This window comes from Lynx rufus, unplaced genomic scaffold (genome assembly GCF_022079265.1).
Source record: "Lynx rufus isolate CCGP_SWC_20201006 ecotype Redwood Valley unplaced genomic scaffold, mLynRuf1.p SCAF_19, whole genome shotgun sequence".
In the NCBI taxonomy this organism is placed as follows: domain Eukaryota; kingdom Metazoa; phylum Chordata; class Mammalia; order Carnivora; family Felidae; genus Lynx; species Lynx rufus.
In genome coordinates, this window is record NW_025814833.1 from 14271043 (window position 1) to 14297459 (window position 26417).

The window sequence follows — 26417 nt, forward strand, 5'->3', positions numbered from 1 at the left end:
AGCCCCGCGTCGGGCTCTGGGCTGATGGCTCAGAGCCTGGAGCCTGTTTCCGATTCTGTGTCTCCCTCTCTCTCTGCCCCTCCCCCGTTCATGCTCTGTCTCTCTGTGTCCCCAAAAAATAAATAAACGTTGAAAAAAAAAGTTTTTAAAAAAAAAAAAAAAAGAAAGAGATAAGGAAGAAGCAGCAAAGGAGACTGAGGCGTGACCAACAGTTATCAAGAGTTGACTCACTGCACCAGTTCACGGCTGGGTACGCTCCTAAAGCGGAATTTCTGGATCCACAAAGCTAAGGCATAGATACCGGGGACCCCCACCAAGGTATTGCCGTCCTGTGAAGTCTCAGTAGCCGGGCAGCCTTTCTCTTTGACTTCTTTTCAGCACAACAAACCTCACGCAAATCATAGGGAGAACAGCAGCTGCAGCATGGCGATACTTTGGTAGGTGTGGCTGGCCTCTACCTGGGACGTTAAACACCAGCACCATGCATGTCACACTTGCAGGGGGGGCTCGGCCCTGTGACCTCCCCCACGCCGACTAGGTCCTTGGGCCCGATCTTGGGGAACACTCAGAAGAGACGCTGGAAACCATTCCCAGTGCCCCAATAGCGAAGGGCCACATGGCTCATTGTAGCCAGAAGGCGAGGGTGAGGGTGAGGGTGAGGGTGAGGGTGAAGTCAGGGTTAGGGGCTAGGTTAAGGTTAGAACTGCCAGGCTGTGATGGGCCAAGTCCCTCCAGCCTCGAACCTCTCCTCAGGACGTTCCCTCCACATCCCGCTGTAATTGAAACCTTGGCGGTGCGCTGACCCCTCTGAAGACCAGGCTGTCTCTTCTCTATCTCGCAGGCACTGAGATGCCTGAAAGGGTGCACGGAGTGGAGGGGGGGCTCCCCCTGCTCCCCAAGGCCGCCTCAGCTCTTGGCCAACGACCACTGCCGTGTGGGGAAGCACTTCACAAGCCCAGGCTGGAGCCCTAGCGTGGGGCCTTGTATCTTGAGGGTCCACAGACCTCAACACGCCATTGCCGGAAGCTGACAACCCAACCCTTCGTACAGGAAGGAGGAAAAGGCGTGTATAATTTTTATGAGGAATTAGGCCAGTGCTTCATTCTTCCGCTTTGTTTTCTTTTTTTTTAATGTTTTTATTTTTTAAAATTGACAGCCAAATTAGCATATAGTGCAGCCATGATTTCAGGAGCAGATTCCTTAGTGCCCCTGACCCGTTTAGCCCGTCCCCCCTCCCCCAACCCCTCCTGCAACCCTCAGTTTGTTCTCCGTATTTACGAGTCTCTTCTGATTTGTCCCCCTCCCTGTTTTTATGTTATTTTCGTTTCCTTTCCCTCATGTTCATCTGTTTTGTCTCTTCAGGTCCTCATATGAGTGAAGTCATAGGACTGTTGTCTTTCTCTGACTAATTTCAGTTCACAGAATACCCTCCAGTTCCATCCACGTAGTTGCAAATGGCAAGATTTCCTTCTTTTTGATGGCCGAGTAATACTCCGTTGTATATATACGCCACATCTTCTTTATCCGTTCATCCATCGATGGACATTTGGGCTCTTTCCATACTTTGGCTATTGTCGATGGTGCTGCTATAAACATGGGGCTGCATGTGTCCCTTCAAAACAGCACCCCTGTATCCCGTGGATAAACGCCTAGTAGTGCGATTGCTGGGTCGTAGGGTAGGTCCATTTTTAGTTTTTTGAGGAACCTCCGTACCATTTTCCAGAGTGGCTGCACCAGCTTGCATTCCCAATTCTGTTTTGTTTTCTATTGAACTCAACACGGATCAGTGGTTACAACTGGGATTTTAAAGTTTAACAGCAGATGAAGATCAACCCCAGCAACACCAAAATACATATTCCCAAAGTTATTCATTGTAACATTGCTTTTTGTGTGTGTGTGTATTCATTTTTGAGAGAGACAGAGGGAGAGCGGGGGAGGGGCAGAGAGAGAGGGAGACACAGAATCCGAAGCAGGCTCTAGTCTCCGAGCTGTCAGCACAGAGCCCGACGCGGGGCTCGAACTCACAAAGTGTGAGATATGACCTGAGCCCAAGTCGGACGCTCAACCGACTGAGCCACGCAGGTGCCGCTAAAGGAGATATTTTCAGACCAATGCCTGTACAGAAATGTTCATGGCTGCTTTACTCATAATAGCCCCAAACTGGAATCAGCCCAAATGTCCACCAATGGACGAGTGGGTAAACCCTGTGGTGGGGCCGCACAACGGAACACGACTCAGCAATAAAAAGAACAAATTACCGAGGAACACCAGAACAGGGATGGATCTCAGAAGCATCAGGGCCAGTGGAAGAAGCCCGTCTCGAAAGGTTACCGGCTGTACGCTTCCATGTATGTGACATGCTCAAAAGGCAAAACTAGAAGGCCAGAGAAAAGATGGGCGGCCGCCCAGGACTGGGAATCGGGGAGGCCCTGATGGGAAAGGGGCAGCGTAAGAGCATCGCGGGGGCAGAGGGGCAGTGGCTCGGTCGGTTAAGCATCAGACTCCGGGTTTCAGCTCAGGTCACGATCTCAAGGGTTCTCTGCAAACCTTGTAGGATCAAACACTCCCCCTCGCGACCTGTGGGAGGAGTGCCCCCAAATGATTGGAAGCAGCCTCCAAGAGAGAGGACCCTGTCCCAGGTCCTAGACCGCCTCCCTCACAGAAAAGGAAAGGACCCTGTGCCCTCAGGGCAGTTGCCGCCTCGGGGCCTGCCAGCTGTCCCACCTTAAGTGTACTGTCACTAACAAAGCTGCTTTCTGCGTTCACTTTGGGCGCCCGGGCTCTACTCCCTTATTGTGTCCCTGCTAAGAGCACAATGCTTTTTGCACTGGGGCGCCTGGGTGGCTCGGTCCCTGAAGCGTCTAACTTCGGCCCCCGTCCCGAGCTCATGGCTCGTGAATCCGAGCCCTGCATTGGGCTCCCTGCTGTCAGCGCAGAGCCCGCTTTGGATCTTCTGCCCCTCGCCTGCTCTCTCTCTCTCTCTCTCAAAAATTAAAAAAAAAAAAAAATTTAAAAACAGTGCGTTTTACGCCGACACAGTACTACAGATGTATCACTCTCTCAACCTGGACCATCTCTCAGAGTTGTAACCTACCAGCAGCCAAGAAACTAAAAGTATCATGTGACTACCATAAAAAAAAAAAATTGAAATTTGGATTACTGTGGCCTGGTCACGGGAGCTAATTAAATTCCATGAGGTGACAGCATAGTTCCTGATACAGAGCAAGTATTTGTTAAATATTTGTGGAATGAATAAATGAGTGACTGAATGAATGAATGAATGAATGAATGAAAACCTCACCTAGTTTTCACGCGAAGGCTTCCTGCGTCAAACATCATCGAAACTTCTGAAGCAGAGCGGATGGATGTCCAAGCATCGCCTAAAGTTAAATACCGCGTGCCAAGGGATAAAAATGCCAAAACCATGGAAGCCACATTTTATGGTGTTTATATTTCACTGCGAAGGTTTTTTTAATTTTCTTAATGTTTATTTATTTTTGAGAGAGAGAGAGAGAGAGAGAGAGGATGTGAGCAGGGGAGGGTCAGAGAAAGGGAGACCCAGAATCCGAAGCAGGCTCCGGGCTCCGAGCTGTCAGCACAGAGCCCGCCGTGGGGCTCGAACCCACGAACCGGAAGATCACGACCTGAGCCGAAATCGGATACTCAACTGACGGAGCCACCCGGGCGCCCCCTGAAGTCATTGTTGACATGTCTGCCAAAAACCTGCCACGGAAGACAGGGTGACGGTGAGGACTGGGGCTAAAGCCAAGTGTCCCTGTCAAGGATCAGTTCACTTTAGAATTCCAGATGCGGCTATAAACGTAAAATGGCAAATATCCAGTTCTGACCAGGCAAATATCATCCAGGGCCAATTGAATCCACGGATCTTGTGAATTCAGCTAATCTTCTGCTATTTATCACACATGACCTAGAAACTTTCATGAAGACGTTGTGTTTCGTTCATCTTGGCCCAATCGTACGGCGGAAAAAGAGATTTCCTTCCTCCCTTCCTTTTTTTTTGTTTTCCTTCCTGTAACTTACGATGGCAGAGTGACGTGCGTCAACCAGCGCTCCGGGCGCGGCGGGGGACACAGCTGTGAACAAGCGACAAGATCCCTTGCCCTCGTGAATCTTACACTCTGGTAGGTGAAAACACAGGCGATCAACCGAGAAAGAAAAGTAGCAGATCGGGACAGATGCTATAGGGAGAATTGGAAGGAGGCAAAATGTGGTAGAGTGAACAGGGCCTCCGTGGAATGGGTAGAAAGGCCAGCGCTCTGGGGCGCCTGGGTGGCTTGGTCGTTTAAGGTCCGACTTCGGCTCAGGTCACGATCTCGCGGTCCGTGAGTTCGAGCCCTGCATCGGGCTCTGGGCTGACGGCTCGGAGCCTGGAGCCTGTTTCGGATTCTGTGTCTCCCTCTCTCTGACCCTCCCCTGTTCATGCTCTGTCTCTCTCTGTCTCAAAAATAAATAAACGTTAAAAAAAAAATTAAAAAAAAAAAAACGAAGAAAGGCCAGCGCTCTGGGGAGGTAACGTTTCGGCTGAGCTTTGAACGAGACGAAGGAACCAGCTCCTCAAACGTCTGAGGAAAGAACTTTCCAGGCCGAGGGAGCAGCGGCGAGAGCACGTGGTTCTCAAAAGGAACGGCACTGGCTTCTAGGGGGGCGTTTTGAAAATTGGGGGGGGGGGGCGCCTCACCGATTGCGGTGCTCTACTGGCAATCAATGGGCAAAGGCCAGGCCTCTGTGATGCAGGGGAATGTCCTGCCTCCTTCATGACTTCCATAGATCCTACCAGACACTCGCGTTAATAATAATCATCCGAGTTGAGAGCTTAACTCTGCTCAACTCAAAGACGAACCGGCTTTTGCACGGTTTCCTGTGCATGAAATTTCCCAGGAACGCAACTAACACGTAAGTGGAAGGTAGGTCGTATTTTGTTGCATTCGGACCTTCACCAAGAGCCGGTCAACATTTTGAAACCGACCCCTCCTGAGGGTAAAGCCAATGTCACAGAAAACACTGTACCGAACGGGAATGCTTCAGAGGAAATTGATGGCGGATGAGAGCATTTTTTTTAATTGGTAGAGATTTTTTGTCGTTGTTGTTAAATTGGCAAAAAGAGCGGGGGAGGGAAACAGTACTGTGAGGAAGGAAAAATTACCTCTGCCCTCCAGGATCCTTCTAGCTGGAGTAAGAAGCAAATGGACCGGAGACAAATTAACAGGAGAAAATCAAATTTAATTTCAGGGGCATAGGGAATCCACACACGCGTAAGATTCCAAAGACAGCCAGGCAGTGCGAAGTCACCCTGAACTAAGGAGGAGGAAGGAGTCTGAGACTACAAAGGGAAGGAATGCTCACAGGAAGAATGAAAAAGAGCGAACGTGGTAAATAAATGTTGACTGGGTCATCCAGAAACAATGGGACACAGGGAAGATTTTGATCAACCGGACTTTGCTGAATTCCTCGCTCTCCACCATACCTACTTCACATTATAATGTAGGTAAGTATGGCAATGGCTCCCTTCCCGGAGCACGTCCCCAATCTCATTTCTTTGAGGCAGTTTTGGGGGCAAGGTCAAAATTTCTCCCTGCGTCTTCTGGGCCTGGATTGTTTTCAGCTCGGCATGATCTGCGTGACCAAAGTGGCACATCTTGGGGGCAGTCGGCCTTGGCCCCTACAACACAAAAGGGCACAGTCAAAACTCAATCTCCCTGGGGCGCCTGGGTGGCGCAGTCGGTTAAGCGTCCGACTTCAGCCAGGTCACGATCTCGCGGTCCGTGAGTTCGAGCCCCGCGTCGGGCTGATGGCTTGGAGCCTGGAGCCTGTTTCCGATTCTGTGTCTCCCTCTCTCTCTGCCCCTCCCCCGTTCATGCTCTGTCTCTCTCTCTGTCCCAAAAATAAATAAAAAACATTGAAAAAAAATTAAAAAAAAAAAAAAACTCAATCTCCCTTGCACCTCTGTTCCCAAGTTTCACGTTTCCCTTCCTTGAGGGAACCTGTTGAATAGCTTTTTGGATGTCTCTCCAGAGGAATTATCTCGCTTTTGTTTAAAAGAAAGGCTGGCATGGGGCGCCTGGGTGGCTCAGGTCATGATCTCCCAGTTCATGAGTTTGAACCCCGTGTCCGGCTCTGTGCTGGCGGTGAGGAGCCGGCTTGGGATTCTCGCTCTCTCCTCTCTCTCTGCCCCTCCCCTGCTCGTGCTCTGTCTCTCGATAATAAATAAACACTTAAAATTTTTTTTTTCAACGTTTTATTTATTTTTGGGACAGAGAGAGACAGAGCATGAACGGGGGAGGGGCAGAGAGAGAGGGAGACACAGAATCGGAAACAGGCTCCAGGCTCTGAGCCATCAGCCCAGAGCCCGACGCGGGGCTCGAACTCCCGGACCGCGAGATCGTGACCTGGCTGAAGTCGGACGCTTAACCGACTGCACCACCCAGGCGCCCCAATAAATAAACACTTAAAAACGAGAAAAAAAGAAAAAAGAAAAGAAAAAAATTCAACGGAGTAAATGTAAAGATCAAATTGCCAGCACTCCATCTAGCAAATAGTAAGGAGCTCCACTGAGCTGCAGCCGAGGGTTTCAAAGGTGGGGGTGGGTGGGCCGGTATTCTTAGCAAAGAATGCATTGTTTTAGGCAAGGTCACCCCCCTAAGGGGAATGGGAGGGTCCAGCAGAAAAGTCCCAGGTTGGTTAAGGACCACATTTCTGGGAGAAGCTGGGAAGCTGCAATTAGCCTGGGTACTAAGTTTTGGTGGGGTTTAACGTAAGTGACTCCATTTTTAACAGAAGGAGGGAACAAAGGGAGGGGGAAACCCACATAAAGGAGTATCTGAGCGTGAAAAAAAAAAAAAATGCAAGGAAAGGTGCACAGATGCCTGCCAAGCTCTTACCCCTGAGCGCCTCGAAGCATGTGCAGGGGGCGCCTAACTCTCTTTAATACACTTCTGTACTGTTTGTCCCAGCTTCTGACAGGCATGTACTACTTCTGTAATTTGCAAAATTCCACAAGGCTAAAGAACAGAAGACAAATTAAGAGAGCAGGCATCAACTAACTTTGGTATAATCAGAGCAAGATAGGGGTGCCTGGGTGGCTCGGTCGGTTGAGCGTCCGACTTCGGCTCAGGTCATGATCTCGCGGTTGGTGAGTTCGCGTCCCACGTCAGGCTCTGTGCTGATAGCTCAGAGCCTGAAGCCTGCTTCGGATTCCGTGGGTCCCTTTCTCTCTGCCCGTCCCCCGCTCATATTCTCTCTCTCTCTCTCTCTCTCTCTCTCTCTCAAATAAATAAACATTAAAAAAATTTTTAAAAATCATAGCAAGGTACACTATAATCTGAGAAACATCAGCAAGTCAACTAAAGTAATTTATTGTTTTAAAAAAAAGCCCAAACTGGAGTCACTTGCCCCCCACCGAGGACAGCAAGCCGAGATTTAGTTTCCACCTCTCCCAGGAATGTGACTTTCTAACAGTCAACCTGAAATGCTTCCCTCAGCACTGGTCATGTAACCTGCATGATAAACACCCTGCCATTCCCTTCCGGCACTGCCCACCCCTCCAAAGCAGATGTCCTGGCCTACAGCAATCCTTTCTTTTCTTTTGCTAATAACAACCCCAAGGAGGCTCCAGGCTCTAAACTGTCAGCACAGAGCCCTATGCGGGGCTCGAACTCACGAAGAACCGTAAGATCATGACCTGGGCCCAAGTCAGAGGCTTAACCGACTGAGCCCCTCACGCGCCCCAATTTTTATTTTTATTTTAAAGTAATCTCTACACCCAACGTGGGGCTCGAACTTGCAACCACGAGATCAGGAGTCGCACGCTCCGCCGACTGAGTCCCGCCTCCTCTTTAAAAAGTAACCATACCTTTTTAACAGAGAATTCTAGTTTCACATCACGTTCCTTTTCCAAAGTTGGGGATCCTTAACCTGCTAGTGCTTCTTCACAGACGTTTCAACGAGGGTGCAACAGAAGCAGTAACGTTAGCTTGAGTCTACAAGGCACAGTGCACATCCAAGACACCATCAGAAACTGATTTATGGTTAAGATCAACGCACACCAGGTTGTCAATCCTAGCGAATGAATGGGCCGTGGCAGAGTAAAAAGAACACACCTCATTGTGTTAGCACCCTATCGCGAAAAGACAGAAGGACAGGCAATACATATTCCTGTTTGTCATGTTACCGTTTAGCGCACCTGCAGTAAAAAGAAACATATACTTTTTTACTTTCTGGGTTAAAATAAATCGTCGGCTGGTGATTTCTCCCAGCTCCCAGCTATGAAAAGTGAAACACTTGTTCCTGCCTCTGGCTCACTGGAGCATCTTATTCGTGCTGGGGACAAAAAGAACAGCAGCGCTGGAGACAAGAGCATGTATGTACCCTGTCGTCAGGATGGGTGCACGTGTGACGCTCACGCAAGCTGCCTTAAAACAAAATGAAAAACAGGAGCGCCTGGGTGGCTCAGTCGGTTAAGCGTCAGACTTCGGCTCGGGTCATGATCTCACGGCTCGTCGGTTCGAGCCCCGCGTTGGGCTCTGTGCTGACAGCTCGGGGCCTGGAGCCTGCTGCCGGCCCTCTCTCTCTGCCCCTCCCCAGCTTGGGCTCTCTCTCGCTTTCAAAAGTAAATAAAACATTAAACAAAATGAAAACCAGAGGCACCTGGGTGGCTCAGTCAGGCGACTAACTCCACGTCAGCTCAGGTCTGGATCTCAGGATTGTGCGTTTAAGTCCCGCAGTGGGTTCACATGCTGGGCACTGGGCGTGAGGCCTACTTAAAATATTATATATATTTAGATGCCTTTTAGGAAAGGTTTCTTTATTGTCCTGTGTGTCAGTAACTCGTAGAAAATAACTGTATGAAGGGCGCCTGGGAGGCTCAGTCAGTTAAGCATCTGATTTGGGCTCAGGGCGTGATCTCACAGTTTGTGGGTTCGAGCCCTGCATCGGGCTCTGTGCTGACAGCTCAGGGCCTGGAGCCTGCTTCGGATTCTGTGTGTGTGTGTGTGTGTCTCTCTCTCTCTCTCTCTGCTCCTCTCCTACTCATGCTCTTTCTCTCTCTCAAAAATAAAAAAGAGGGGTCCCTGGGTAGCTCAGTCGGTTAAACATGCGACTTTAGCTCAGGTCATGATCTCACAGTTCATGGGCTCAAGCCCCGCGTTGGGCTCTGTGCTGACAGCTCGGAGCCTGCTTTGGATTGTGTCTCCCCTCTCTCTCTCAAAAATAAACACTAAAAAAAGTTTTTTAAGAAGTAAAAAGAAGAAAAAAAGAACTGAATGAGCCTAAAAGCAACTGTGTACCTGGGATGTTTTACCCTAAGAGACTGCTGACCGCCCCTTTCCTTTTCACTGTTATTATCAATGTGGCTTTTTAAAAAGAGAGACAGGGAGAAATTGGGAATTCTTTTTAACTTAAGAAAATTCTTCTTAAAAACAAAAAAAGAAAATTCTTCTTGGGTTCTGGCCAAATCACTCTTGCCTCCATTCCTTGCCCTCTGAAGCTTACAAAACCACTGAAATGTCCCTATTTGAGGTACACCCTGCAGTCATAGCGGACGTGTAGTGTAGCTACTAGGTGGCAGAAGACTGACCTAGATTTGAATCCCGCCTGCCTCCAGCAGCTGTGACCTAGAGCAGGTCAACCTCCCCGTCTCGGTTTCCCCTTCTGCAAAATAAGACCTAATCGTAGCACACACAGTGCCTTCGGGGGCCATGGACAGGCGGTCCCAAGATGGACCACTTCGGCAGGCCAACTCTTTGGAGCTGAGGCAATGGAGACCCCGTGAGCTCAAAAGAAACGTTTGCCCCTCCCTTAACGACACAAAAGAATTTAAATTGAGGGTCTTTTCCTGAATAAAGGGCTATTACCAGAGATAAATTTTATCTGAGTGACGCATCTGTCTGGCAGGACAAACATCTAATTACCAAACATCTGCTCTTACTGCCCGGTGAGCTGCATTCCTTTCCTTTCAAGTCCCAGACCCTACCCCCTTCTGAGTTCAGGATGACATATATCCCTTGTTTTACCTGTCTTTGGAATTTCCACGTGTGTGTGGTTCCCTGTGTGTACAAAATTAAATTTGATCTTCTATTAATCTGTCTTATGTCAATTTGATTCTTTTAAGTATACTTATTTCTTTCTGACAGAGAGAGAGAGAGAGAGACAGAGAGCAAGCACGAGCAGGGAAGGGGCAGAGAATCCCAAGCAGGCTGTACAAAGTCAGCCCGAGCTGCACTGGGGGGGGGGGGGGGGGGGGCGGGGGGCAAGGAGCTCGAACTCAGGAACCGTGAGATCATGACCGGGGCTGAAATCCAGAGTTCGGTGCTAAACGGACTGAGCCACCCAGGCGCCCCTCGTGTCAATTTGATTCTTTATCTAGAAGGACCCTGAAGGGGACAGGAAATTCTTGCTGCCCGGAGGTGCTTACCTGTGTCATTGTTCATTTAATCTTTACAACAACTCCTGGAGGAAGTAACTACAGATGAGCAACTGAGGCACGGAGAGGTTGGACTTTCCCCAGGTCACACGGCTGGTAAACTGCGGAGCCGAGATGCTAAGGCAGGTTCCAGAGTCCAAACTCTAGCCGCCACCACGTACAGCCTCTCCAAAGGAGGGCAGTACACGAGGACGTACCTGTTCAAGGATGATTTGAGGATTAAATGAGATCATGTGCGGGAGGGAACCCGATGTTTGACAAGGGCGACGGGTGGCAGCTGTGTGTAATCGGTTTCTTTTCCCCTTCTGCGTTGCGAAACTGGCCCGCCTTCTTCTTGGAGCAGAAAAGCAGAGGTCGGAAGGAGAGCCCCGGCCCGGGGAGGAAGCGGCCGAGGTGGAATGTGGAAAGGGGAGGGGGGGCGGGGGAGGAGAGGTAAACACGAGAGACGAGGCGGTGGGGGGAGCGCTGAAGACTTAGGAACGAAGAAGTGGGGGCGGCGGGGCCCTGGGGACTCTCAACGGCAAACAGAACCGGGCCCTCCGCAGCGCGCGCGGTGCAGGGGCGAGGCCTCAGCCCGGGGCGGCCTCCCCGCCCAGTCCCGGCCCCGAGGCCGGCGCGGACGAGGACCCGGCTTCCCGTCCCGGCCGCGGCCCGCCCCGTTGCCGGGCGGGGCCCGATCCGCCCGCCGAGCCGGGAGCCGCAGCCCCGCGCCACGCGGTCCCCACGGGCCGGGCCCGGCGGCCGGGGCGCGATGGCGACGTGGCGGCGGGACGGCCGGCTGACGGGCGGCCAGCGGCTGCTGTGCGCCGGCGTGGCGGGGGCGCTCAGCCTGAGCCTCACCGCGCCTCTCGAGCTCGCCACCGTGCTGGCCCAGGTCGGCGCCCGGCGGGGCCGGGCCCGGGGGCCGTGGGCCGAGGGGCTCCGGGTGTGGCGCGCCGAGGGGCCCCGGGCCCTGTGGAAGGGGAACGCGGTGGCGTGCCTGCGCCTCTTCCCCTGCAGCGCCGTGCAGCTCGCCGCCTACCGCAAGTAAGCCGGGGTAGGGTAGGGGCGGGGCGGGCCCGGGAGCCGGAGCCGGGAGGCCGCCGCGGCCCGACGCCGCCCTGCTGCCCGGGCCCGCGCTCGGGGCGGGGGGGGGGGGGGGGGCGGCGCGCTCGGGGAGCGGGGGGAGGGGGTGCAGCCTCCTTCCGGATCGCGTGCGAGCCCCTCGGGGCACTTAGGCCGGGACGCGGGCCCCCGGGGCGCACTCTGGGGCTCCCTGCCCCGCCAGGCGCCGTTTTGTGGGGGCGCGGCCCCGGCCCGGAGAGGCTCACCGGTGTCGGACGGGCGAGGACGTGGAATGGGGCAAAAGCATCTGCAGAGAGGTGGCTCCAAACCATTCCCACCGTCCACCGACTTGGAAAGTTCCGTGCACCGACTTGCAAAGTTCGCCTTGGGCTGCCTCAGGAGAGAAAGACCCCGTGGAAGGGGTGTCTGCGCGGTGGCGCAGTTGTGAGCAAAGCCCGCCGAAGAAAGTGCAAAAGGCCACAGATTTCTGCCCGCCCCCCTCCTCCCGAAGCAAACAGGCCCCTCAACTTACTGTCTCGCCGCACCCTCTGCCCACCGGCCTCCTCCTTTGGGCTTTTTTTCACCTTCTCCAACAAGAGCTGCTTTTTTTTTTTTTTTTAATGTTTGTTTTTGAAACAGAGAGAGGGCGACTCGGGGAGGGATAGAGAGAGCCGGAGGAGACCTAGAATGTGAAGCACGCTCCAGGCTCTGAGCTTCTCAGCACAGAGCTGGAGGCGGGGCTCGAACTCCCGAACTGATCGTGACCTGAGCTGAAGTCGGAGGCTTAACCCACTGAGCCACGCAGGCGCCCTCAACAGCTGCTTCTTAAGGACACTTATCGAAACATGTAAATACCAGATGAGTCTTCAAAGCTTCCTCAGAGCTCAGAGATATCTGCATTTTAACTGAAAACAAGCTTAAAAGAATGAAATGGTACTGATGGAATTTCAGGAAGAGGGGATGTTTCTGTACTTGGGTTGGGATGGTCCCTGTGTTCCTCATTCCGTGGCGCACAGTGCCAACTCCGAAGACTGGCCTTGGCTCTGAATTAGACAAACAGCTCACAGTCTTGACCACACAGTTGAAGCCTTGGAGGCGAACAGCCAGGATTTTTGCCTTTTTTCTGGGAGGCCCGGCTTACCTGGCAGCTGACAAGCCAGATGGGATCATTCTTCTCATTGAGTCTCTAGCGTGCATGACCTAAGCTTGGGAGAAGTTACCTTCTCTTCCCCTGGGGAGGAAAGGTAGTGAGATCCTGGGGCATTTCTCTCAAGGCTCTCTTGCGACATCTGGCCTGATGTCTGTAAACAGTTCTCTGAGGGTTTTTTTTTTTTTTTGTAAGTTTTATTTATCCTGAGAGAGAGTGTGAAAGCGGGGGGAGAGAATCCCAAGCAGGCTCCCTACTGTCAGTGCAAAGCCCGACACAGGACTCGAACTCAGGAAGCTGGAGATCATGACCTGAGCGGAAGTCAGACACTCAACTGACTGAGCCACCCAGGCGCCCCAGTTATCAGAGTTTTAATGACTCCAGTCCTCCCTACTTCCCTCCATTCTCCACAAAGTGGTATGGAAATCTTACTTTGGAATGTGTACCAAGGAGAAGGGGGTGGAACTTTGAAGGCTGGTTTAAGAATTGTCAGCCTTTTCCTCTGTGGGAGGTTCTTCTAGCTGGACTAAGAAATTGACGTGAAACAGATTAAGGGGAGAAAGCCAAACTTAATTTCCTATGTATGTTCAGGAATACACACACACACACACACACACACACAGATTGCAAAGACTGGCAAAATGAGGTAGAGATGTCACTCCGAACTAAGGAGAAGGAGGTGTAGGGGTCTGGGACTAAGAGTAAAATGTTTGGTGAACAAGTGTTTGCTGGGCCACTCAGAAACAAGGGGACTTAGGAATTTTTTTTTATTATTTTTAAAGTTTTTTATGCATTTATTTATTTTTGAGCGACAGAGCATGAGTGGGGGGAGGCAGAGAGAGAACAGAACCTGAAGCAGGCTCCTGAAGATGGCGAAGTCTGCCCTTGGCCTTGGCACCACCTAGTATGTATAGACATCATTGGATTTTTTTTTAACAGCACCATTGAGATATTGACCTATAAAAAGTGTATATGTTTAAGGTGTACGACTTGATGTTTTGATGGACGTTGTGAAATGATCGCAATCAAGCTAACCAATATATCCATCACCTCTACATTGTGTGTGTGCGTGTACACGCACACATTGGGTTTCTGCAATTCCTGCCTCCTGCCCTGTAAGGTCCATAAGGTGGGAAGCATTATGCCCATTTTACAGATGCAGAATTGGGCTCAGACTGGCCGCACCACTCCTCAGTGATCGAGCAGAGAGCCCCGTCACCTGACCTTCTGCCTCCAGATCTATTACTCTATTACATCATGCTGCCTTTCTGTCTGCATTCATCTGACATTAATTTAGCCAGGCTTCATTAAGTACCCGCTGTGTGCGTAACGCTGGGGCCACGCAAAGATGAACGGGGCGCGGTCCCTGTTCACCAGAGCTTACAGAGTGATAGAAGAGTAAGACTAGTGTGTCCGTAGCGTGTGGCTGAAATGCTATAGAAATTCACGCTTCTGGGGCGCCTGGCTGGCGCAGTCTGTAGAGCGTGCAACTCTTGATCTCGGAGTTGTGAGTTCCAGCCCCACGTGGGGTGTAGGGATTACTTAAAAATAAAATCTTAAAAAAAAAGAAAAAGAAATTCACACTTCTGATGAGGAGAAGATGTGAAGACTTCACAGAGGAAGAAAGCCATCTGAGTTTGGCCTTGGGAGAACGAGGAGGAATCTGCTGGCAAAGACGGGGAGAAGGAGGTTGCAGGTAATGTCAAGAGCAAAGGCACAGAGGCGGGGAGGCATGTAGCATGGCTGGGACACAAGGTGGGTCTGCAGCAGTGATGGGAAGTACAGCCAGAAAAACAGGTTAGAATGAGACCTCAGAGTGCCAGGTTAAGAAGTCTGGTTCCGCACGGCCAAGGTTAGGCGTGGGAGATTTTTGAGGAGGTGGGGGGTGGGTGTGATGATGAAAGCAACTCCACGGGAATTACTGTCATCTGGTGGCAGGACCAGTTAGGGACCTGTTGCACTAGTTCGTGTAGCAGCTGAGGGCACCTGAGACAGGCTGGTGACTGGGAGAGGAAGAAAGAGATAGTTACCCCGGCTAAGTTTGCTAATAATTTTTCCTGCGCGATTATTTTCTTTCTGGAAACTAAAAGGAAGTGTTTCAGTGAGTGGCTAGGCATAGAAAGCCAAGTGGTTGATTAATCATGGTGCCATCCTTCCTACATAAAGATGATACCTTTGGCCCAGCATCCTACTGACTCGTCTCTACTCTTTCCTGGCCATGAGTTTGTGAAAACAGTTGGCGGAGGTTAATGGTATAGCCTATGATCGTGGGTTTGAACAAAGCGTAAGCATCCAGAATGTTCAGGAAATGGAGTGGTTAATTGACGTGCCCCCAGAGAGAATTAATGGCAGAGTTGGAGCTTGAACCCGGGTCTTCTGGCTCCTTAGTCCAGGGCTCTGCCCACCGTCATCTGTCTACTCACTTGGATTTCTGATCAAAAGTCCACTCCATAGTCTTTTAGGAGCTAGGTCCTTGCAATAAATAGCACGTAACACAGTAGATGGCTTTCAAATACATCAAATAGTAGATGCTCATCCAACTTTACTCCACGACTCCTCGTCTAGCTGTATAAACATTGGCCTGGGTCCCTGCAACACTGAAATAGTTCATAACCAGCACCACCTCTTTATTGTATAACCACGTCATGAGCTTGGGTCTGGCTGCTAAGCTACGTTAGGTTGAAGCTCTACCTACATATGTCCAGGGTGTGTGAAATATCATCGCGGCTGAAAGGCAAGGGTCACTGCTGTTCACCAGCTTACCCAGTCTCCCTGGGAAAAGCTTCTGTGCCTGCGTGGGAAGCGAGCTGGGGGAGGAGAGCAGAAAGGGGGCCACTGCCGCCCCAGGCAATCAGACAAGAGCTTAAGCGGATGTCATCGATGGCCTATCAGGGTTGCCTGCCTTGACTCTGCAATTCTAAAGGGGAAGGATTGGTGGTCATTGCCTGTTCAGATGGTAAGAGCCTGAGAAGAAAGGACTCCTTCCTCTGGTTCCTTTTAATTTTGGAGATTTGAGAGGAAGACCCTCCTTTGTAAACCAGACCGATCAAAGACAAGGTTCCTATTCCTAGTCCGTCAAGGTATTCAGTGAACCAAGGGCCTGTTTCCCCTCCTGTTGCCCCGTGGGTCACTGCTTTGGCAGGACTGTTGAGCTCTGTTAGGACCTATGCTGGGCGCTAGCACCGTGTCTGGCACGTTGTAGATGTTCAATAAATGGGGAATGAATGAATTCAGGCCCCGGAAGTGGCCAAGTGAGATAGGGAAAACGGTGAGGCGATGAGAATGAATGGTGTTTCTTTTGGCATTTCAAACTCCCACCTTCGTCTAGATCCGTTCCAGCTTGCCGTGGGCCGCCCTTCCGGTCGAGCATTTCCATTTCCTCTGTCCCCCCTGCCCCTCCTCAGGGTCCCCTCCAACCTGACTAGCCTGGGGAGAAAAAAAAAAAAGGGAGGAACAAGGAAGTGTCCACGCCATGAAACAAGTCAATGGTCCCTTGGCGAATGCCTGCTGTAGTTACTGCGACTTTCAAAAGCAGCTGGTTGGGGCGCCTGGGTGGCTCCGTCGGTTGAGCGCCTGACTTCGGCTCAGGTCATGATCTCACAGTTCATGACTTCGAGCCCCGCGTCGGGCTCTGTGCTGACAGCTCAGAGCCTGGAGCCTGCTTCGGATTCTGCGCCTCCGTCTCTCTCTGCCCCTTCCCCGCTCATGCTCTGTCTCTCTCTGTCTCTCAAAAATGAATAAACATTAAAAAAATTTTATACAAAAGCAGCTGGTTAACTCACGAGTGTTTCTTTTCTTTTTTAAGTTTTCCATTAGTGCGGTTAAGGCAGGTTGACAAAATGAAGTTAAGACTTTCCTACAGTTTGAAGGAGATGCTTTTAACCAATGAGTGTTTACCTGGGCGCCAAGGAAACCTTCCTGGAACCTCTTCAGTGACTTCAGGACATGCCTCTTTGCGGGAGATTTAAAAGCCAAAGTACTGAGGATGCTCTCGTTGTTAAAAAGATAACAATAATTTTATTTTAGCCTAGCCCCGTTCACTTTCCCTTCAGTCAAACCCTTGATATTTCTCTCCCTCTCCCCTACCCCATTCTCTGGCAGAGAATATTGTTTTTCCTGGTCTCCAAGCGCTTTTTGATTTTGTCCTCATCAGCAAGGAGTAAAATTCCTTTGCTTCCTAGCCAGGGAATGGGTACTGTGTGAAAGTCCCTTTATAACCATTTCTGCCAAGGTAGGCCCTCATGACTAGGGGATGCACTGCTTCCAAAAAGGGGCACCTGGGTGGCTCGGGCGGTTGAGCGTCTCTGCCTCTTGGTTGCAGCTCGGGTCGTGATCTCGCGGTTCGTGGGTTCAAGCCCCGCGTCGGGCTCTGTGCTGACAGCGCTTGGGATTCTCTCTCTCTCCCTCCTGCTGTCTTCCTCTCTCTCAAAATAAATAAATAAGCTTTAAAAAGTTAAATAATAAACAAGCAAATAAAGGGGGGGGAGAGAGAGAGACTGGAACACAGTGGCTTTCTGGTTGGCATTTGGAAAAGTCCACCCAAAGCCATTTTGGACTCCATTGTAAAACTGTAGAGAAACACCAACCCCGTGTGCCCGCCGCGCGGAAGTAACAGTACGAGCGACAGTATGAAAGTATAAAAGATACTTCAAGTATCTTCTTTGTTTTAATACAAGAAAATACAATATTACTGAGAAAGCTGGAGTCCTGTTCATTCTCATTCCCAGCCCCTTCCCCCCCTCCACCTTCCCGGAGGTCTGTTTTACACATTTTTAGATGTATCTACGCCTCTCAATGAATGATACAAGGTATGATTTTCATGGGTGTGTTTTTCAGTGTAAATAGTTTCTTAATTGTCATACACTGGAAGTCAGCCTGAGACTTGCTTTCTGCGCTCAACTTTATGCTTTCAGGATTATCCACGTGAATACATAGTTGCAAAGTCATTTTAACTACAGTATCCATTGTATGAGCGTGCTACAATTTATCTCCCTATGAATGGACTTGTAGGTTGTCTGACTTTTCACAGCAACAGTGTCGTATGTGTCCTCACATGTACATGTGCAGGAGTTTCCCCAGGGGATGTGCCTAGAAATGGAATTTCTGGGGCGAAAGGCTTTCTTTCAGTTGTGCTAGATACTACAAAGGGGCCGTACCAAATTTACATTCCTTTTTTAAAAATGTTTATTTATTTTCCAAGAGAGAAGAGGGAGAGGGGCACCAGGAGGGACAAAGAGAATCCCAAGCAGGCTCTGCACTGTCAGCACAGAGCCTGATGTGGGGCTCGATCCCATGAACCGTGAGATCATGACCTGAGCCGAAGTGGGATGCTCAACCGACTGAGCCACCCAGGCGCCCCCCCCCAATTTACATTTCTACCAGCAGTGGGTGAACATTCCTGTTTCCCCAGGTCCTCACCATCACTTCATATTCTCAGACTATTTCATCTTTGCCAATCTGCGAGGGGAGAAATGGTACCTTGTTTTTACTTGTCGTTTCCCAGACAATGAGTGGGGTAACACATCTTCTCTTATAATTGTTCAACCAATACATTTTTAAAACTCAACTACAGGGGGCGCAGGGGTGGCGCCTGGCTGGCTCAGTCGGTAGAGCGTGTGACTCCTGATCTCGGCATTGGAAGTTCAAGCCCCACATTGGGCACAGAGCTTAGTTAAAAAAAAAAAAAAAAATCAACCACTGGGGATGCCCCAAGTTATCATTTCAAGGGATTCGTTTAAGTTTCAACAGAACCAAAGGGGCACATTCCAGTATTTACCAAATACTCCTATTCATTTACATCCCACTGGCAAGCCAGGGTTGACAGGCAGATAACGGGGGAGAAATGCTTAAAATGAAGTGGGAAGAGGGGCACCTGGGGGGGGGGGGCTCAGTCAGTTGAGCATCTGACTCTTGATTTCAGCTCAGGTCATGATCTCGCAGTTGGTGAGTTCGAGCCCCTCATCGGGGCTTGGTGCTGACAGCACAGAGCCTGCTTGGGATTCTCTGTGCCTCTCCCTCCCTCCCCACTCCCCGCCCCTGTCCCAACTCGGGCTCTCTCTCGCCAAATAAAGAAAGAAACTTTCAAAAAATAAAATGGTTTTTAAAAAACTGAAGTGAGAAGAACTTAGGGTAGACATCAAGAAGAAGTTTGGACGGCTCCTTGCAGCTAACTAGAATTCTACAGATATGGTAGAAGCGAATGTGCTATTCATTCACCCTAATACATTAGTATTGTACTTTTCACTTTGGAAAACCTTTCCAAACGCTGGGAGATAATGCAAGAAATTGTAGAGAGCACTCTAGCACAATCCATAGCCGACACTCTTGGGCTTTTCCCCCTTTTGTCTCCTAGGTTTGTCATGCTGTTCACGGATGACCTGGGCCATATTTCCCAGTGGAGATCTATCATGGCGGGGAGTCTCGCAGGCATGGTTTCCACTGTTGTGACCTACCCTACAGACCTCATCAAAACCCGGCTGACTGTTCAGAACCTGCTGGAACCATCTTACCGAGGGATCTTCCATGCTTTTTCTACTGTCTATCAACAAGAAGGGTTCCTAGCCCTTTACCGAGGGGTTTCCCTTACTGTTCTAGGTAAGATGGAACTTTTCACCTTGTCCAAGAAAAGGCTGCGTTCTGTGATATGTATGAACGTACCGTATACCGTTGCTCGTAACCACTTGCAACTTTGGCCTGTCACACCCCAGGGCGGGAAGGAGGAGACAGTGGAGGTGGCTCAGCCCAAACTGATAGGAAGGCAACCCCACGCACCCCATCTGACTGCGGGGAGGCGTCTCAGCCTGCACCCATGGGCGCGTACGACCAGGGCAACAACTGGAGCTTCTGTGGTCTTGGGAACCTTTGCCAGGGCTACAGACGCACGAGTCGCCCGTGTCCCCCAGTTGCCAGACGCAGCCGACTTTCACCCATTATCTGACCTTTGTTGCAGCGTTCGAGGAGACTGGCCACCCCTTCTTCCGGAAACTTGGCTTCTAGGACCCTACCGGCTTCTGGGTGTCTTCCCCATCTTTCTGGCTCACCTGACACTCTCCCCGGGGCTCCTTCCTTACCTTTCTTTCCACCCTCCATCCCCTCCCCGGGTGGCCTCAGCTAGGCCAGTGGCTTAAACAGGCATCATGATACTCTAATGACCCCCCAACGTCACCTCTGTAATAACAGAGACTAAGAGTTCCCCTGCTGCTTCCTGTGGCTCAAGCGGGAAGAAATTTACAATCGAAGAAATTTACAATCGCCTCAGCTCCGCTCCTCTCACCGCTGTGGCTTCAGTCAGCGCATACCGTCGACTCGCCCCCTCCTTCCCTGCACCCACTGCGCTCATCCTCCCTTCCCTGCAGACATGAGCAAGACGCTCCCACCTGGTCCCAGGCCCGGGTCTCTCCTGCCTACACTGAAATTAGCCCTTTCACCACCCCCGTGCCGCTGTCCTCCTTTAGAGCCTTCACTGATGGGCGCCTGGGTGGCTCAGTCGTTAAGCACCTGACTTCGGCTCAGGTCACCATCTCACAGTTCGTGGGTTCGAGTAGCACATCGGGTGAGCTTGAACCCCACTTCAGGTGAGCCCTGCTTCTCTGTCTGTCTCTCTCTCTCTGCCCCTCGCTCACTTGCGCCCCACCCCCTCTCAAATAAACAGATAAAGCCTTCACTGACTTCTGAGCTACAGGGGAAAGCCCAAATTCCTTATGGCACACCATCAGATCCTTCACACACGTGGCCCCCACGGCCCATCCCACCTCCTCTCCTGCCCCGCCTCCACCTGCACTCACTCTCCAACCATACAGAAAAACCTGCAGTTTCCTGGAAACCCCACTCCCTCTGTACCTGCTGTTCCCTCTGTCCGGACTGCCTGTCCTCTCTCCCGATGTCTGGCGAACTCCTACTCAATCCTCAAGACCCAGTGGAAAAGTTCTCTCTTCTGTGAAATCCTTCCTGATCCCCCTAGGCAAAATTACGAGGATCGTCACGTGCCTAAAGAACTTTGTATAGCCCACCCCCCCCCGCCCCACCCAATTATGGCACATATCCGCTGCCTGTCCCCTCCACTAGAGGGTGAGTATCTCTAGGAATTAGCCTGCTCTTTGTGTTTACTCCTCTTTGTATTCCCAGCAGCTGACACAGGGCCCAGCATATGACATAAAGTCCACAAATATTTTCTGAATGAAGGTAAATGCGGGGTTGGTGCTTCATGTTTAATGTGTTTATTAAATAAATATTATTGCATTTTCCTAAAGGCAAGCAACCCCACTGATGCTATCCCCTCTTTTAAATCTCATTTGAAGGAAATGTAGTACCTCTGTAAACTTAAGATAGCTCCCAAAGTTTCTGGAAGACCAGTCCCTCCTAACCGCTTCCAAAACCTGATTAAGTGCCGCTCACTGACTTTTTCTTTATGGGAGTGATTTTCTTCCCCCAAGATTTTATTTTTAAACATTTCTAACACCCAACCATCCAGATGCTACAATTAACTTTTTTGCTTTATCATCTATCTGTCCATCCCTCTGGCCATTCACCATCCATCTTCCATAATTTTTGATGATTTCCATGTAATTTCCAAACATCGAGGCGCTTCACCCCTCAACCCGTTCAACATTGTGTAATCATTATCTAGAGTTCAATATTCGTTTGTGGTTCCTCGTAACGTAAAATTTACGTAAAGGGCGCAAACCTTTAGTGAACCATCCCATGCGTTTTGACAAATAACACAACCCCTATCAAAATGTAGCACATTATCACCACCCAAGAAAAGTTCCTTCCTATTGCTCTGGTGGGAGGGATTTTATTTATTTTAAAAAATTTTTTTAATGTTCATTTTTGAGAGAGAGAGAGAGAGTGCAAGTGGGGCAGAGAGAAAGGGAGACACAGAATCCGAAGCAGGCTCCAGGCTCTGAGCTGTCAGCACCGAACCCGACATGGGGCTGGAACGCACGAACCTTGAGATCCTCCTCCGTCATCGGAGCTGAAAGTCGGACACTTAACCAACTGAGCCAGCCAGGCGCCCCTGGTGGGAGGGATTTTAACAAGCCCAGGGCCGTCCTGTTTACTTCACCGGGCTTCCCCACAGGCATTTCTGTTGTCACGCCAGTGTTGCCAGAGACAGAAGCAGCCTCTTCCTGGCCTCGTTTTGCAGGTGCTCTCCCGTTCTCTGCCGGCTCCCTTCTCGTTTACATGAACCTGGAGAGAATCTGGAATGGACCCCGAGATCGGTTCTCTCTCCTCCAGAACTTTGCCAATGTCTGCCTGGCCGCTGCAGTAACCCAGACCCTCTCCTTTCCTTTCGACACAGTGAAGAGAAACATGCAGGTGAGGGGTTATGTTGGGGGCGCGTCGCGTACGAAGGGGCGCCTTGACGTGGGCTGCAAAGAACACTGACCCTGAGTGATGCCGGGTCTCCAGGGCGCTCGTGACCATTCATGAAAATCCTGTGCAACCCCACGCACCCTCCTCCCGGCATTTCTGCTACTAACCTCAGGGCTAGTGGCCCGAGCCAGGTCACCTCCCTGTTCCCATACTCTGCTTTTGCAGGTCCTTGTCAAAGCCTCCAGATGAGGCCCACTTTTCTTTCCTCTCTTCCTCAAAGCTGCCTCAATGAGGCAGACTGGAAAGAACCGAAATCAGTTTAGTTTAGTTTAAGTTTATTTATACTAATGCACATGGATTATAGAAAATTTGGGAGGGGCGCCTGGGTGGTTCAGTTGGTTAAGCATCCAACTTTGGCTCAGGTCACGATCTCATGGTTTGGGATTCTCTCGCACTCGTTCTCTGCCCCTCCTCTCTCTCTCTCTCTCTCTCTCTCTCTCTCAGAATAAATAAATAAACTTAAAAAAAAAGAAAATTTGGGAAATACAGAAAAGTATAAAAAAGAAAACAATAATTACCTATAAACCCAGCACCTATGCACTATGATTAATAGTTTTCCTGCATGTTTGTGTGTGTGTGTGCATGTATATATGTGTGTGTATGCATAAATGTATATGATACATGTATATGGAAAGTTGGGTTTTTTTACAAACTTGTGTCCCTACCACATATAAAAATTAATATCCTACTTTGTTCACTTATTATATAATGGGTATTGCCCCAGGCCATCAGCTATTGAAAATGCCTTTTTAAATTTTCACATAATATTCCATTATATGGGAGCGCCTGGGTGGCTCAGTCGGTTGAGCGTCGGACTTCGGCTCAGGTCATGATCTCATGGTTCATGGGTTCGAGCCCCGCATCGGGCTCTGTGCTGACAGCTCGGAGCCTGGAGCCCGCTTTGGATTCTGTGTTTTCCTCTCTCTGCCCCCCCCCCCCCACTTGTGCTCTCGCTCTCTCTCTCTCTCTCTCTCTCTCAAAAGTAAATAAAATGTAAAAATATTCCATCATGTGGATGTGCCATAGATTTTTTTTTTTTAATGATGACTTATTCTTGCAAAGTTCTTGAGGCTAGAATTTTAATATCGGGTTGATGCCAGGGCCAGGCCCCATTTGAAGGCTTTGGGGTGGATCCTTCCTTGTCTCTTCCAGCCTCTGGTCGCTTATTCCTTGGCCTGTGGCTGCATGATTCAATCTCTGCCTCCATTGTGCCATAAAGAACAATTTCTTGGTTTTTAAATATTTAGGCTATTTCGAATTTTTCCGGGTGATAACGTTACAGTGAAAACCTTTGTATTTTTTTCACATCCGTGATGACACCCTTCAGCTCTATTCCTACAAATCGACTTACAGGTCTCACGATAAAAATAATTGTAAGGCTCTTTTGCTTTTTTAAGTTTGTTAGTTTGTTTATTGTGGGGGGGGGAAGACGGGGAGGGAGCATCCTAAGCGGGCTCCACACAGCCAGAGGAGCCTTATGTGGGGCTTGAACTGATGAACTATGAGATCATGACCTGAGCTGAAACCAAGAGTCAGATGTTTAACCAACTGAGCCACCCAGGTGCCCCCCCTTTTAAGTTTGTTTGTTTATTTCTTTCTTTTATTTTTAAAATTATTTTTATTTTTTTATACCATAAATCGGGGTAAGATGCACTAGAAGTAGGTATTCGGGGGTAAACCTGATTATCTTTTTCCCTGGTATGGAAACCTTCTTGATAACAGATGCACAGAGCTTCAACAAGAAGCTTTCAAATATACACAAAGTCATGATGGTTATTGGAAAAAAAAAAAAAAAATCCCAAAGAGGTAATTGCATGGGTTTCATAAAGTATGATCAGTATCCAGTTATGAATAACATCATAAATATCACCCAAAGATATAGGAAGTGAATTCTTAGGGTTGCGGTCAAAGTTTTATTTTACAGGCATTAATAAACATAATAATACCCGGTCCACCCTACTTAAAAAAAAAATTCACTCCCAACATGCATTGCTTCCTCTGGCCATTAGATGTCGCTGCAGTAAACGGGGCGTTTCTGAGCACTCAGGATCTTAGCCTTGCAGGTAGCGATCTCTGTCCAGTTAACAACCTCCTAATCCCTGCTTGAAATCCACCTTCAGTTTGGAGGGTAGGGAGCCTAGAAACAACAGGCTAACTCGAAACTCTGTTGTGGTGGGTTTTTTCCTGCAAGGCACACGATCCACATTCTCCAAGACAAAGCTTCGCTAGCAGTCCCCCCCCCCCCCCGCGGGAGCCTGCCAGTTTTGCCAGTGGAATTTATAACGAGGGGACTTTGCCTGGGAGCCAGGCTGCCCTGAACTGAGGACACTTAATGGCAATGTTTGCATTCCGCTGGCTTTCCTCCTCGAGCTGCCTGTCCGGAAGCGAATCCACATCAGGTGTCTGTTAGATAACCAGCTGGGTGGGGAATTTTCTCAACTCCCACACTGACTGGCCACTTTATCTGAATGTCTCGTTCTCCTAATATGCTTTTGTCCAGATACACACACACACACACACACACACACACACACAGTCTGCCCATCTAATGCCATATCAGGTTGGAACGCTCTCAAACATTAATGAGAATGATCAGAAGTCTCGTTGAACCAGCTGAACCCTTCCTTCACCATGCTTCCACTCATTTTTATTCCTTTCTCTTTTTCTCGCCCTGGCTCCTGGCTGGCATGCTAGGGAATGGGGAGGTAAATAAATTATGAATGTGCATGTTTTGATGCAGTGGTTTCCGGTGGGAAGCGGGGGGTGGGTCAGCCCTGTGCACAAATGGCAGGAGATGTCCCCCACCCGGTGTGCCGCCTGAAATCGCCTTGGCCGCTCTTCAGTGCATCATGGCTCAAGCTCTTACAGGCACAGCCTGTCCTTTTCATCGTCATTCTCCCTCACGTGGCCCAGAACGTGGGCCTGAAATGTGTATTTCAAAGCAGCACTGAGTGTACTGAGAGAATAAGTGGCACAGGGAAGATATTGACGGAGACTAATCCGTCTAATTAATCTGTGGGCCCTTAATAAAGGCCGGGGACGGAGTCCTAAGCAAAAGGTTCTCTGGACAGGTGCATGTGGAAGAGAGAGGGAGACCGGCTGCCCTGACACTCGAGGGAGCAGCTGAGAACATGGGAGCCTTGGAACCTGGCGGGCCCTCTGAGAGGATCAGGTGGGAGGCACCGGGCACCAGCTTGGTGTCGCCCCCCCCCCCCGCCCCACACCCAGCCCAGAATCTCTGACACCCTCCCCCGCGACCCATGTTAGGTGTCTCCATTTCATCAAATATAAAACCGAGTGCCTGCCTGTTGCTCTGTACCCCAGGGGACTTTGACCCCATCAAGGCTCACAAGGCAAGCAGGATTGGGCCAGGTCAGCATTTGAACTGAAAGTACATAAACTGAAGGACAAAGGTGGTAGCCGAGTGGCACAGCTGACCGAGCAGAATACACAGGGTCCCTGAGCGAAGAGAGGCCCCGGGCTGTTCAAACAGAGACGCTGAACCCACCCGAGATGCTTAGCACCTCAGGCTGCCTTTACCAAACGGGGCGCGCTGTCACTTGGTCCGTCCCCTCCCGGCACAGCCCTGTCCTCCTGGGTCTCACACCCGACTCCACGGGTTCAGCCCCCACCCACGCTCCTCGCTGCCCGCTGCGCGTGGTTATCACCTGTATACACTGTCGCCTCTAATGTAATCTGTATCAGACCGACCTCTCCTTCCCCTGCAACTTTGTGCCCAGGGCTTTCCATTTCAGTCCCACCACCCCCCACCCCCAGTCACCCAGACTGGAATTCCAGAAGTTGATGCTCACGCTTCCTCTTCCCCTCCCCCAGGCAACCTTGAGTCCAGTTGGTTCTTCATGCCTAATGCTCCCACCCTGGTCTTTTTGTCGCGGTCCCTGCCCTAACCTAGGACCTTGTCAGCTCCTGCCCAGGCTATGGCAGTAAATCCTCTAACTGGGCTCCAGGATTAAATCAAAAAATGGGAGCGCGCCTGGGTGGCTCGGTCGGTTGGGCGGCTGACTTTGGCTCAGGTCATGATCTCGTAGCTCATGAGTTCGAGCCCCGCGTCGGGCTCTGTGCTGACGGCCTGGAGCCTGCTTCAGATTCTGTATCTCCTCCCTCTGCCCCTCCCCTGCTCACGCTCTCTCTCTCTCAAAAATAAACATTAAAAAAAATGTTTAATCTAAAAATGATCATAAGCACCGAACACTAACGTAGCAGGCACTGTGCCAAAAGTACTTCATGCTCATTATCTCATTTCATTCTTAACAACGACCCTACGAGGTGGGTACTGTTCATATGAAGCCCATTTGACAGATGAGAAAACAGAGGCACTGAAAGGTCCCAGGGCACCTGGGTGGCTCAGTTGGTTAAGCGTCCAACTTTGGCTGCGGTCATGATCTCACGGTT

General features: G+C 50.3%; 1 protein-coding gene and 1 long non-coding RNA gene across 9 annotated transcripts in view; one reads left to right on the top strand and one right to left on the bottom strand.

The window, feature by feature from the left end:
• Nucleotides 1-5220: 5220 nt before the first annotated feature.
• Nucleotides 5221-12813, bottom strand: LOC124513874 (uncharacterized). 8 transcript variants are annotated; one of them, XR_006962535.1, is made up of 6 exons: nt 12015-12813; nt 10430-10635; nt 8665-8773; nt 7871-8200; nt 6900-7019; nt 5221-5680 (listed from the first exon to the last, which is right to left on the bottom strand). It is a non-coding gene; the product is annotated as an uncharacterized LOC124513874 (long non-coding RNA). The 8 variants fall into 8 exon arrangements; XR_006962537.1 differs by lacking the exon at nt 12015-12813 and adding an exon at nt 11749-11921; XR_006962533.1 differs by lacking the exon at nt 12015-12813 and having other exon boundaries at nt 10430-11093.
• SLC25A43 (solute carrier family 25 member 43) overlaps nt 11190-26417 on the top strand; it is a 34263-nt gene continuing 19035 nt past the window's right edge. Inside the window, exons 1-3 of the mRNA XM_047081873.1 lie at nt 11190-11464; nt 18982-19223; nt 21775-21947. Coding sequence (XP_046937829.1) covers nt 11190-11464; nt 18982-19223; nt 21775-21947 — 690 coding nt within the window. The remainder of the gene's footprint in view (nt 11465-18981; nt 19224-21774; nt 21948-26417) is intronic.